Consider the following 13,718-nt stretch of genomic DNA (forward strand, 5'->3'; position numbering starts at 1 on the left):
ATAGGGAAATTTATAGCCTTGAGGACTGTAATCCTATCCGCGCAAGCTCTACACACCCTGGTGTGGAAAGAGGAAGACATATATTTAACGTTTGGGGTTGAGTCAAGCCTTTCATTAACATAACAGCAGCGCATTTTCTAAACAATTTAAGGGCGACACTGACGTGCCTTTCTGAAGAACTCCATTGTCTTGTTGTTAATTGACTGGGAACACATCCAAGAAAAAGACTTATTGCTGGTTGGCCTTGCTGAACTAGTTTCGTCTCCGCTTAGGTGCCATGGTCAGATTCCTGTCTTGGGCTCATTAAGGAAGCATCTAAAAATAATTGCATTGTGAATTATCAGCCCAATCTCCATGCCCCTTGGAAGGTTCAAGCCTCACTCATTTCAGTGAGGTCAGTGCCAAGACAATATCCGGGGAGCTCTTTCTAAGGCAGCTCACATTGTAAGGTACAGGCACACACACCCCACTTTTGTGGGGGTTACCTTCTGGACCCGTGTGCGCATAAATCTTGTAAAGTGGGGAGCACTCTCGAAGCACCCTTTAAACACCTTCTCTGCCACACTCTCTTCAACCCACACCAAAAATTGTTGTCGTTTAGTCGTGTCTGACTCTTCGTTACCCCATGGACCAGAGCACACCAGGCACTCCTGTCTTCCACTCCCTCCCGCAGTTTGGTCAAACTCATGCTGGTAGCTTCGAGAACACTGTCCAACCATCTCGTCCTCTATCGTCCCCTTCTCCTTGTGCCCTTAATCTTTCCCAACATCAGGGTCTTTTCCAGGGAGTCTTCTCTTCTCATGAGGTGGCCAAAGTATTGGAGCCTCAGCTTCAGGATTTGTCCTTCCAGTGAGCACTCAGGGCTGATCCAAAAATATCCACAACTAGAACTGAAGCTCTGTGGTTGGCAGGAGGCTGGAGGACGCAGGCGAAAGCAGCTGCTGAATTTTCCCCGCACATCAGTTGTTGGGGAGAGGCTGAGCAGTGTAAACCAGGGGTCGGCAACCTAAGGCCCATGGGCCACAAGCGGCCCATAGGAGTCGTTTAACCGGCCCATGGACCCCCACAGCCCACTCAGGGACCCCTGCCGCCCGATCAGTCAGCTCCCATGCGCTGCGCTAAACCGGCGTGGAGCAGACAGGGGACCGCCTTCCGCTATGCTTGCCGGCTTCCCATTGGCTGCACGAAGGTCCTGCAGCCAACGGGAAGCTATGCATGCCTCCGTGACGGAAATAGCGTTTGCACATGCGTGCGTACACAATCCAGCCCACTGTGGCGTCTGCAGGACCATGAACCGGCCCAAGTCACAATTATTATTATTATTATTATTATTATTATTAATTATTAAATTATATATAAATATTATTTATACCCCGCCCATCTGGCTGAGTTTCCCCAGCCACTCTGGGCGGCTCCCAATCGAGAGTTAAAAACAATACAGCATTAAATATTAAAAACTTCCCTAAACAGGGCTGCCTTCAGATGTCTTTTAAAGATAAGATAGCTGCTTATTTCCTTCACATCTGAAGGGAGGGCGTTCCACAGGGCGGGTGCCACTACCAAGAAGGCCCTCTGTCTGGTTCCCTGTAACCTCACTTCTCACAGTGAGGGAACCGCCAGAAGGCCCTCAGAGCTGGATCTCAGTGTCCGAGCAGAATGATGGGGGTGGAGACACTCCTTCAGGTATAAAGGACCGAGGCCGTTTAGGGCTTTAAAGGTCTGCACCAACACTTTGAATTGTGCTCAGAAACTTTGCCAACCCCTGGTGTAAACAAAGCCCTGCTGCGCCTCCTCTTTCGGGGCTCCCTCCGCCCTGACATCCTCTTCAGGCTCTGAGGAGATAGAGTTTCCTCACGAGCCACAAGGACTCTCCAGCTCTCTCTCCCACCATTGCTGGGTTTGAAATGATTTCCTGGTACCACGCGTAAACACAAGTCAATCGCACATAAATTTGGGGGTGGGGGAGTCACACGCCTGTATAAATCTCTCTCTCCAGTCTGAAAAGCTGCCCCAGCATTTCTATTCACATTGGTGAAGCTGTATGTTTGATGACACCAAAAAGTTAGTACACCCCAGATAAAGAACTCATGTGCAGCAACAGTATTTCTTAGCCATGTTTGTTTTTTTTTAATATAAATTTTTATTGAGTTTTCAAATTTTTAAAAGACAGACAAACATATAAAGACAAAACAAAACATGCATGATTACATAGCCTTACTTTCATTACCTTCTTTCATTGACTTCCCCGCACCCCCCTTCCCACATTCCAGTTTCATTAATTATCTCAGCAAGTAATTTACTCTCCTCCCTTAAATATTTCTTATCTTTTCTTAAAGTTTGTCACTTATGTTTGACCCAATTTAACTTATCCAATTTTACACAATAATTCTTTTCTCTAAGGACGGCCTAAATTCTCTCCCATGAATTCCTCCCTTCCCATATTGCATCAAAAAATCATATTGTAACTGTTCTAGATCTCAAATTTTAACTATTCTAACCTCCCCTCCTCCCCTGCCCCGGTTTCTGTCCCTTCCCAAACCAATGTCCCAATAGATTGGCTGCTTTAGCCCGGGTTTCTCACATCGGAGGCTCTTGAGCCCCAGTTAGTCTCTCTCCACCAATTTTGTTGATAGTCCATTTTGTTGGCCCTCTCTTCTTGAGGAGGTTCTGTCACCAGCCCCTTCTTTTTTTTTCCTTCCAAGTCAGTGAATATCAGTTTCTGCTCAGGACCACTCAGTCTCTCATACTCCAACCTAATGAAAAAGTCCCAATCATACTTGTTTACTCTTATATAGTCCAATATTCCAGTTATTCCGGGGACTTCTTCCTTTATCTTTCTCTCCTTTTGCAGATTTATGGTCCACTTGTCATTTTCTTTATTTCCTTTGTTCCCAGAGGTTACAGGCTTTTGGTTGGTTTTTTCCACCTGAAATTCTTCTCCTTCTTCCTCTTCTTTTTCCCCCAGTTCCACAGTTATCTCCTCCTCTGCAGCTGCAGAGTTTCTTTCCATCAACTTTGTATCATTAGCAGAGTTGCTCAGTTCCAAACCGAAAGTCTCCAGTTGTTTACTTATTGTGGTACTTTGCTCTTGTAAAGTTCCCACGAGAAAGAACATCCTTTCAATCTCTGCCCATAGCTTCCCTTCTGCAGCCATTGCAATGTCTTTAGTTCCCTCCAGGGGGATTTCCATCATGATCCTATTCCAACAATCCGTTACTTGTTGTTCCCAGCCACTTTGTTATTCCCAGTCACTTTGTTTCAAAAAGTTCAATTTTAATGTAGCTCTTTTAGTCCGAAAAGATACTAATAACGCAGTTCCAATTCTTTACCGCTCGTTTGACAGCTCTTTTGACAGCTGTCAAACTCTTTATTCTTTTTCCTCGGGCTCCCACGCAGGGCGCTCCCGGGTCCAGGGGGGGGGGATTGCCAAGAGAAGAAATAAAGAAAAAACTTCTGAAATCCTGCTCTTTTCCACTCCAGCACAATAACTTTGTAATCCAATTCGTGAGAGTTATCTATTTAAGCGCCAAAGTCTTTCCGCCTTAGTGCTCCTCTCCTTGCTTTGGATCTTTCTGTGGGGGGGGGGGTGCGGACTTCCTTTTAACACACCCCCGATCGTACTCAATTTTAGGTATAAAATTTTTAGTGCCAAAATTCCCTTCTACTCACGGGTTATTTGTTTCAGTCCAAATTTCAGGAAGAAAGATAGCGCTCTCCGGTCATGGCTCGCGGCTTCGCTCCGCCAAGGCAGCGATCGACTCTCAGCGCCACGCCACTCTCCGGTCCACTCCGTAGCCTTTAAAAAGGCTCTTCGCGGGTCAGGGAGGGCGTTTAAGGTGCCCACCGAGTCACCATGTCCGCAGGCTTCAGCGCCTGCGGTTTCTAAGGGTCCCCGTGTCGCCGGCACGGCAAGACCCGTCCTTAGCGGAGCCGATTCCCTCCGGAGCTCGGAGGGAATCCGCCATTACCCCGTTCGCGCTATCCCGGAAGTCCTTTCTTAGCCATGTTTGTTCCTAGCAGGATAAACCAACAGCAGCAGGAATATCGGTTGTAGGATACTGGAGCAGGGCAGGATTCCACACTGTGCTTCCATTCACATACATTCCCTGGTAGCATCACAGTGTTAGAAATCAACTGGTCCATTATCTTCTGTCCGATACTCAGCTCAGAGCCACAGTAAAGATTCCATAAGGTGACTGCATATTGAAAACTTGGTAAATGCTGACATTTGCCAGTAACTCTTACACAATTTTGAAGGGCAGTGGGAAATTTCAGTACATTTCAAGAATAACCATGAGGCCTTGGCAGGTGGCCAAATATCATATTCAGTTCCACCAGTTACTAGTAAATGCTGGCATGACGTTCACCCAGCTGTGTTGGTATATGTTCAAAGCAAAACTCATGATAGAATCGATGCTTACATTTACATCAAGATGAAATGGGACCGGGTTTTTTAGATTTACAAGTTAGAATTTTATGACATTTTCTGCTTTTCTTGTAAAATATCAAAGATTAGTGGTAACATTCCGCAAGCAAGTACAATACAGCAACATTTGCTGCTACACAAGCTCCAGAATGAACAATAAGTTTCATTGTCCTGAGGAAACCCAGTAAAAAACGATACAGAAAAGTTTTATCAAACTTAAAAAATATATGTTTACATACTTTATTTTTTCTTTAAAAAAAACACAAAAGTAGCCAAAGCCAACATATCTGAATACAAAAAGATAGAATACTAATACAATGTACTTATAAAAATGACATACAAATATAAAAATATGACTTTTTTGGCCAGAACATCAATTATGCTTAATTGATTTGTGTTGGCATGGTGATTAGAAGAGGTCCATTCATACTAAAGTCCATTCATACTAAAGGATTATTCTTCCTAGCCTCTCCAAGGAAATCATATGCTATTTCTGCGACATCAAAGGCTTTGTGAAGGCCTTCTGACGACAGCAGAGAGGACAGAGCGCCATCCCTTTCTCGGTTTTTCTTCAAGAAGTCAGCAATCATCCGCCAGCGAGTGCCTTCAGATTCTTCTTCTGCCCACTTGTACTCTGGGAGGAACACAGACTGAAGAAGGGGGAAGACAGAATCGTGGTACACCAGGACGAATACAGACTTCAAAAATTCCCGATCTCTCTAAAGAGGGGGAGGAAATAAATGAAACGTGTTACTATTTGACGGCTTCCTTAAATTAGATTCATTTTCTTGCGCTGGAATTGCCACGAGTCACCTCATGTTGAAGCAGCCTTGTCTGTCCCCCTCCCCCTCCAATCACGTTATAACTGCTGCAAGTAAGACAGATAGATTTATAAAAGCCATCAATAAAATGAAAAACCAATTCTTTAAAGCACCAGCAAAGCCAACTAAAAACCGCTAAACAGAGCAGAACGATAAATGAGTGCTCCTTCAATCCAGCCTTCAGATAAGCTGTTGTGATGTCAAAATGGTTCACCTTGAACCCTCACTGCGCCGCAACAGTTGACAGACGCTGCATGCAGATTTGCTCCTTCAATTTTAAACTGAGGCTCTATGATTGATAGATGCATCAGATTTGGACAGCCAGCTTGATCTCACCTTGTGCCCTAGCCATGAAGAAACAAACTCAGGCTTGGGCCACAGCTACTGCCCTATCCTGTGCACAGCAGACAGAGTGGGGCAGCAACACTTTGCTTGCCACAAAATCCAATAAAATCCTTTGTTGTTGTTGTTGTTTAGTCGTTTAGTCGTGTCCGACTCTTCATGACCCCATGGACCAGAGCACGCCAGGCACTCCTGTCTTCCACTGCCTCCCGCAGTTTGGTCAAACTCATGCTGGTAGCTTCGAGAACACAGTCCAACCATCTCGTCCTCGGTCGTCCCCTTCTCCTTGTGCCCTCCATCTTTCCCAACATCAGGGTCTTTTCCAGAGAGTCTTCTCTTCTCATGAGGTGGCCAAAGTATTGGAGCCTCAGCTTCAAGATCTGTCCTTCCAGTGAGCACTCAGGGCTGATTTCCTTAAGAATGGGTAGGTTTGATCTTCTTGCACTCCATGGGACTCTCAAGAGTCTCCTCCAGCACCAGAATTCAAAAGCATCAATTCTTCAGCCTTCTGCTCTTAGCAGCACAAGCCCATGGCAACATGAGGACCTATTGGGCTTCCACAAGAATCTTATGGCAGCATGCCCCCCCACCCCAAAAAAACTGAAATACACCATTGCGCAGAATTGGTGAAGAACTTTCCCAATGGATTTGGGGCAAGGGTGACCCTCCCCAGGTCTAGAGCAAAGTACAAGCGGGAGCTGCAGTCCTCTTGAGCCAAAGCTGGGAGCCCCCTGCTCACGCCTGTGCTTGAATGAAGCTTCAATATATAATTATGCTTAAAACATATTTTGTGTGCAGAAGAAAGTGATTTTATTTCCTTACCTTCTCAGATCTCTTCAGCGTGCTTTCCTTCTCTGCCCAGGCACTCTAAAGGAATGAATGAATGAATGAATGAATGAATAACTCTGAGGCTCTGCACAAAGTTTTGAGACACTTCGTATGAAAGCAAAGAGTGGCGGAATAAAAGGATTCTGGAGAGAGATGCACATGAGAAAATCATTATGAATCACAACCGCTCAGAGATGGAAGGTATGCCTTGGAGCTGCCTTTGCAACTTTCCTTTTAAAATCTCCAAGGAAGGAGGAGAATGGGTGGTTTCTACCCAACTGAATGCTTCTTAAAGTGGAGGGGGGTGTTGAGGGTGATTTTCAATGTATAACCCAAGTCAAAGTTGGGGGAAGGTTAAACCCAATTGGTTGGATTCAAACTCAATTATCCTTCAAGCAAACCCAGTGAAATACATGGGATTTCCCTTAGACATGGCAAAGTTATGTCCCACTGATTCCAGTGCTTCTTCTGCTCTAAGGATAATAGAGTCTGAATCAAGCCTTTGGCATCATATAGAAAGCCTCCTTCTATCAACAGTAGAGGGTTGATCCAGTAGAGGCTTCCCAGTAGCAGAAGAAGCCATTTTTGTTGACTTCCCCCTCTCTCTGTAGCCCCACCATCTTTCTAGAGGATTTCCCAGCCCTCTAAAGCAGATTTTGGGAGAGTGCTGGAAGCTGTAGGGGGAAGAAGGGAATCAGCAGAAGTCACCTCCCATTCATCCAGCAGCAGCAAAGTCTGGATCTAAGCCATTTATCTTTTTCTTTTCAGTTATTCTAATGCAGGGACCAGGCTGGAGACCCCTTTTCTAACACATCTTTAAAAATAAATAAATCTGAATACCACTAAATCTGTTCCCTTAATCTGTTTCCTGCCCCCACGAAGCTAAACAGGATCGTGGCCTTCTAGCTTTTCCCCAGAGGATTCGAAATCATATTAGATCACCAGAGATGTTGGCAGAAATCACTCCTTCCATTATGACTGTAGGAAAGTCAAACTTCTCGGAATTTTTATTTCAACACACCACCACACCCTTTTGCTGCATTCCAGCCCTTCCTAAGCCACCTCTTTCCAAAGACTTTGGGCATTTCACTTCTATTTCTGTTTGCTTTGCTTTCAGCACATTATTGACCTAAGCCTAGCATCGTCAGAGCAGCTGTTTAAAACAACAGTGGGATCGAGGCGTGCAAAAGCGTTCAATCCTCCCATGCCGGAAAGAAAGAGGCTTTCAAAGCTGTCCTTTTGGATTAGTGATGCAATCCGTTTCACGCACCCTGAGCGCATCCATGAGATCAGGCTGCTCCATGAGTTTGGGGAAGGTTGCCAAAACTGGATTGCCAATCAAATCTGCAAGGGAGATTGAAAAGGTGTTTGTTATTTGGGAAAGCTTTAGCAGCCTTTTATGCGAGGCAGAAACAATTCACGGGAGAATGTGAACGGCAGCTTTGGCCTTTCACGATTCTGAACATCCACTGAAGAGAGTTTTTAGAACACACACACAAATGCTGGCCAGAATGTGGAGAAACAGGGAGAATGTGGTTGAATTGCCCACAAAAATTATATCCTCTGGCGGGCGGGGGGGTGGGGGAATAGCCAAAGAAGTATTTTAAATCACAAAGGCTGGATTACCTGTAGCAGCAGAGCACACTTCTACAATATTTAATTTGGACTATAAGCTTCTGCAAAGAGCCATGTTTTATTTATGGCAGCTTGTAAGTTCTATGGTCATGAGTAGAGCTGTATGTATTGAGGTTGCTTGCTTCTAAAAATCCCGTAAGTTTGATATGAGGACAATAGCCATGCGCTCTTGCATCACTCCTGCGTCTGGTAGAAACAATTGGGATGGGTTACCATTTCTGAAGGTTTGAGGGTAGGTTAAGAGTGTCATGTATCAATTCTATGTGCGTGTCCCCTTCCTGAGATACAAAAGAGTTTTTTATTCACAACCTTATACCCCTGTACAAAATGTAAAGCTGTGAACTGGCTGGCCCCCATATTGTGAACTGGCCCTCCAACACTTGCAGTTGAAAGGTTAAAGTGGGCCAGAATCATTGCAAATAACAGCCATGTAAAAGCATTCAGTTCATTTTGAAATGCTGGGTTTCACTTGTATGTGCGTCATAAAATTTTTTAATTTGAAGTAGCTTTAATCTGTTTTTGTATTTTAACTTTTGTGTGTTTAAAAGCATGCTTGAGATTTTTTCTAGCTTTTATTGTTTTATTACTTTGTAAACCACTTGGAGGGTTGTTGGTTTTTTACAATCAATCAGTATATGAATTGTATGAAATAAATAAATACACTTCCGAGTTCGGCGTGATGCGTGTGTGCATGGTCACGCAAATATCAGATGCTCCTAAAACGGTTGTTGCCTGTACCAGATGCTGTGAGCTCCACAATATGTGCTATAAACTGGGAAAGAGTGCAAATATTGTCAAGAGCTTTTAAGCAGGCATTTTAAGTTGCTGGCTTTCTACACAAAGGTTCCAACCGCAGGAAATTTACACTTAAGAACTGCAACCAATTAGGTATTTTACACTTCCAAGCACTGACAAAGAACCAGACAGGATGAGACCAATCTCTGCTCATCCATGAATTCGGTGGATTTTCTAAAACCAGTTTTCAGAAAGCATTTTCTCAGAGCCTTGTTTCCCCACCAGACACTGGTCCTTCACTTCCTTTTGTTCAGGTGAGACACCCTCTCCACTAAAACCAGGCTGTCGCTGTGCGAGGAATTCAGTGCGCATTTCAGAAACCACCAAATCCTGTCATAAACCCAGATTGATTTCGACCCCAACACCTAGTACTCCTTTCCACAACATAAGTGACAATGGCACAGCAAGCAGTATGCATGTTACAATAGGAGGAATGGAGTCATAAGAAGCAAAAGTGCAAAAAAACAACTCTGGAGGAAGCCTGCTCTCCCTGAGCAGAAGCGAACATGTTTCTTTGACGAACAGGAGGTAGGTTAAGGAGGGAAAATAAATGTTTACACAATACCTTTTAAAAAAAAACAAGGGAAAGATCAAGGCACAATCAGAAATCCATACCATGATCACATGATTCCATGGAAAATGCACTGCTAATTTCCAGTGGAAACACTTCTTATAGTTGCATCCTTAATTCACTTCACTAGAAATGTGTTTGTAAGACATAAGCATAGGAAAATGTCTGGGGATTGTCAGGGACATGTTGACTTACTGTGCAGGGATGTGCTTTAACTGCTGCTGACAGAACAATGTCATTCCCATGCTGTTTAAATATACCCAGACTGGCTGAGAAACACTGGCCTGGTTCATGCATGATACTAAGCGAAACCATGGCCAAGCATGAACACATGAGGATACAGGTATTAACACTAAGAATTATGGCTCTTTGTTCTATGTCTGAACCTAGGCTTCTGGTTTGTCACACACCAGAAAACCACAAGATTTAGGCAATTTTTATGACAAGTACCTGCACGCTTTGCCACGGTTTGGCTTAGCATCACATCCATAACAGAGCCACTGTTGTGCCCTTGTACCTGAAGCATTTTTAGGAGAGTGACAGAGAGAACACAGATTCTAGCTGAACATGTAACCCCTGCTCATTTTTGGATTTCTTGCAAACGAACTGCAGTGCCAGGTAGGGCATTTTTGCAATAACTACCTCTGCTCTTGGGACGCGGGTGGCGCTGTGGGTTAAACCACAGAGCAAGGACTTGCCAATCAGAAGGTCAGAGGTTCGAATCCCCATGACGGGGTGAGCTCCCATTGCTCGGTCCCAGCTCCTGCCAACCTAGCAGTTCAAAAGCACACCAGTGCAAGTAGATAAATAGGTACCGCTCCAGCGGGAAGGTAAACGGTGTTTCCGTGCGCTGCTCTGGTTCGCCAGAAGCAGCTTAGTCATGCTGGCCACATGACCCGGAAGCTGTACACCAGCTCCCTCGGCCAATAAAGCGAGATGAGCGCCGCAACTCCAGAGTCGGCCACGACTGGACCTAATGGTCAGGGGTCCCTTTACCTTTACCTTTTACCTCTGCTCTTAATGAAGAGTGCGGGATTGAGCACCACTTCCTTAACTGTTTCAGAGTTCCTGAGAATGCATTCATTTACATGAACTGCTGAACCATGGGGTTTGTGGGGGGGGGGGTGGCACTTGTGGAGCAGACTATGCCAAACTGAAGTTAGGCCTCTCCTGCTTTATGAAAGAATAAATTACTTGACACCTCTCTCACACACATGGCAACCACAGAAAGCAGCTGCTGCTTTTTCGACCCAAACATTACCAGACTTCCTTACCTGCATTTTGCACGTTTGGTCTGTCCCGGAGGAGCACATCACCAAGAATCTGACGATAAAATAATAAAAGGTGTATATAGCTCATGCTGCCAATTAATACTTCTGGTAGCAGACTGTTGTTGTTTTTTAAAAAAAGCAAATAAAAACAAGGTTGTCAGTAAAAATTACTCCTGAAATATTTTAGCACATCTTAACATGCAAGATTTCTGAATGCAGTAGCATTAAGATGGACTTTATTCTGACCAACTGTGAACTGCTGCTTTAATTTTCTTGGCTATTAAGCAATTCACACATTAAATTGCAGTTTTGTGACTCAAGCCCTAACCATGGGAAAGGGGCATATTCTCTGTTTCTAAGGTATACTACACAATATACTAAAAGGTCCAACACTGTAAGGTGCATGAATTTTACCTTCTATACTTTTTTCTTTTGTGTAAAGTTAATTTGGGTCAACCTCTATGTTCCTAGGCAGGCACCATTAAGTAAAAAATATCGGATTTCTATTTTCAAATTTTCTTTGAAGAGGCATTTCCTATTCTCTCCCATCAGGACAGGGTGGAGGGAAGAAATCCTTGCATTTTCTAAAAAAACATTAAAATCTAGAAACTGAGGACACTTTTCATTTGATCAAAATATTGCATTATGTTACTTCAAACTACAATTTACTATAGTTTTATCTCCTCTTTTATTTCACCATTTGGGACACACTGTTCTTTCTCCTCCGGTACTTTGCATTAGATAGTTGACATGCAATAGTATTTAGAAAGGCTAGCAACTGACATGTATTAGTATTTAATATTTGATAGTTGATAGAAGCCTGTCACATTCATAACAGAGCTTTACTGCAAGTTTGGACCTAATTTTTTTAAATTATACAGCAAAAATCTCTTAGGCTTGTTTTGTGTATGAGAGAAAGCCACACCTCCTTGAAACAACAATGTAAGCATCATAAGAAAACTGCCAACTTTGCTCACTTACTTCAATATTGCTCTGGAGTTGGTGCTTAAGGACCTCAGTTTCACTAGAAGTTGAGGCTGCTTCCTCAGTGTTATCATGTTATGGAAAACACTGCCACTGGCTTTAGTAAAAAGAAATAAAGCAGAGAATCAAACATTATCACTACTTGGGTTACTTTTAAATGTTCTCAAATACGTAATTTGTTTATCTCTGCATCCAGCACTTTTTCCATCTGTTTATCTCTACCTGTTCTCATTCTGATCTCTGTGGCTCACTTTAATGAGTAGGGCCAAATCAGAAACATCAAGTCATACTTTTCACCCTCCCTTTGCAGTTAAAATTCTAATTATTCCAATACCCATCACACTTCTTCCTTTAAAAAAATGTCTTAAAACCCTCCTTTTCCTCTTTGGCTTTGACAGCCATGTTTCCATCTGGCAATCAGAGTTTCCACAGGCACACAATGGCACTTTTAACACTGCTTATTTATAATTCCTTTCCTTAGATTGACATGGACGTGCCTGTTTTGTTTGTGTTTTGAACTCGTGCAGCGCTTATGCGTTTCATAAATAAATAATAAAATAACAGAGGATTTCTGGCAACAGGGCAAAGAAAAGAGTTTTCAGTTTCAGATAAGGGACAAGATAAGCTCTACCTCTTCTCAAAATCGACGGGTCTACTTCAACGCCCTTCTCGTAGGGAGTCCCGCCATTCAAAAGCAGCTCATACGTTCTGAAAAATACACAAAACACAGACACCTGCGTTCATTTCTGACATGGGTGAAAAACGAAAGTAAAGAAACATGTGCCTTTTCCTGAAGCTGCAAAAGGTATTTTATGCAAATCACCCGCTTTCGTATTTCACCTTTTCTGAACGAAGGCAACAACAAAATACCTAATGGGGGAAAAAATCTTAGCAACTCGATTTGATAAGCATCCATTGAAGGTTCCATAAAAATATGTCTTCCCTAAATAGCGCAGAGTTCTATTTTTATAAGCCTTTAGAAATTCTTCACCTTACAAATCTGTACTATGCAAAGCAGTGGTACTATGCACCAGTGGCATGACTTTCCTGTCAGTTGTAGAAGTGGGTCAGATAGAGAGACAGATAGAGATATATGATGATTCCGATTACGATATCTTTATTGTCATTGTCCCTTGCAGAACAATGAAATTGAAAAACTACATAAAACTACATAAAAACTACATAAAACATTCAAAAACCTTAAAAACTCTAAAACCCCATTTTAAAATACACTATACTACGTCACAACTATGGTGTATACAAACCCACTCAAAACATGCACTGATTATATATAGAAACTAATTAACTGGATGCTGTCCTATGAAAGATGACCCAATAAAAGACCATCAAACCAGGCAATCCCAGAGGTTGATAGGTATATTAACCTATAAAAACAGCATCCGATAAATCATTTTCACGTGTTCTTTGGCGGTTTATGAATCCCACCTGGGTGAGTGGATTAGTACAAATCCTAATAATTTGGGGTGAATTCCTTCCCCTTTTAAAACAAAGTATCCACAGGCACACAATCCATACCACTGCAAGGTTGCAATGATTGAGAATGCTGCTTAAGACCCACTCACCACAACTTGCTTTTGCTCAACAGAATGCTTTGCTTTTATACATTACAACTGCCCGCTCCAGGTGTATCACAAGCCACTCTGGAAATATTCATATATTTCAAAAGTAGTTCATGAAGGGTTATCATTTGGGAAACCAGAGTGGATAAAAATCAATGGTTAAAAAAAATCAAAATAAAAAAAAATCGGATTTTTAAAATTTAAATTGGATTTTTTTTAAAATTTAAATTGGATTTTTAAAATGCTTTTGGAGGAAAAATCTTTCTAAAGATAGTTTTCTACTTAAGTTACATTATAGTCCATAGGCTATTCCATCAGGAAATAAGGATTTGTTTTAAGTTTTTCATGTGTACTAAAACTCAGTCTAAGTTTTTGATATATTTTTTAAACCGTTTAACCACGTCAGTTAACAAGCATGGATACATATGCTATAATGTTATTGTTTTAATTAAATAAATTGTTTAA

At 42.6% G+C, this 13,718-nt stretch overlaps 1 protein-coding gene across 7 annotated transcripts in view; it reads right to left on the bottom strand.

The window, feature by feature from the left end:
* Positions 1–4,652: 4,652 nt before the first annotated feature.
* NPHP1 (nephrocystin 1) overlaps positions 4,653–13,718 on the bottom strand; it is a 32,553-nt gene continuing 23,487 nt past the window's right edge. For 2 of the 7 annotated variants that reach the window (XM_028724940.2, XM_028724942.2), the window contains 6 exons: positions 12,305–12,381; positions 11,671–11,770; positions 10,693–10,805; positions 7,688–7,761; positions 6,412–6,456; positions 4,653–5,145 (listed from right to left, as the gene is read on the bottom strand). In XM_028724940.2, the coding sequence (XP_028580773.2) occupies positions 4,867–5,145; positions 6,412–6,456; positions 7,688–7,761; positions 10,693–10,805; positions 11,671–11,770; positions 12,305–12,381 (688 nt within the window). In that variant the 3' untranslated portion in view covers positions 4,653–4,866. Of the gene's footprint in view, positions 5,146–6,411; positions 6,457–7,687; positions 7,762–8,043; positions 8,239–10,692; positions 10,806–11,670; positions 11,771–12,304; positions 12,382–13,718 lie in introns of those variants that run through there. The other 5 variants (XM_028724941.2, XM_028724944.2, XR_013392117.1 and 2 more) reach the window with 5 other exon arrangements.

This window comes from Podarcis muralis, chromosome 3 (genome assembly GCF_964188315.1).
Source record: "Podarcis muralis chromosome 3, rPodMur119.hap1.1, whole genome shotgun sequence".
In the NCBI taxonomy this organism is placed as follows: domain Eukaryota; kingdom Metazoa; phylum Chordata; class Lepidosauria; order Squamata; family Lacertidae; genus Podarcis; species Podarcis muralis.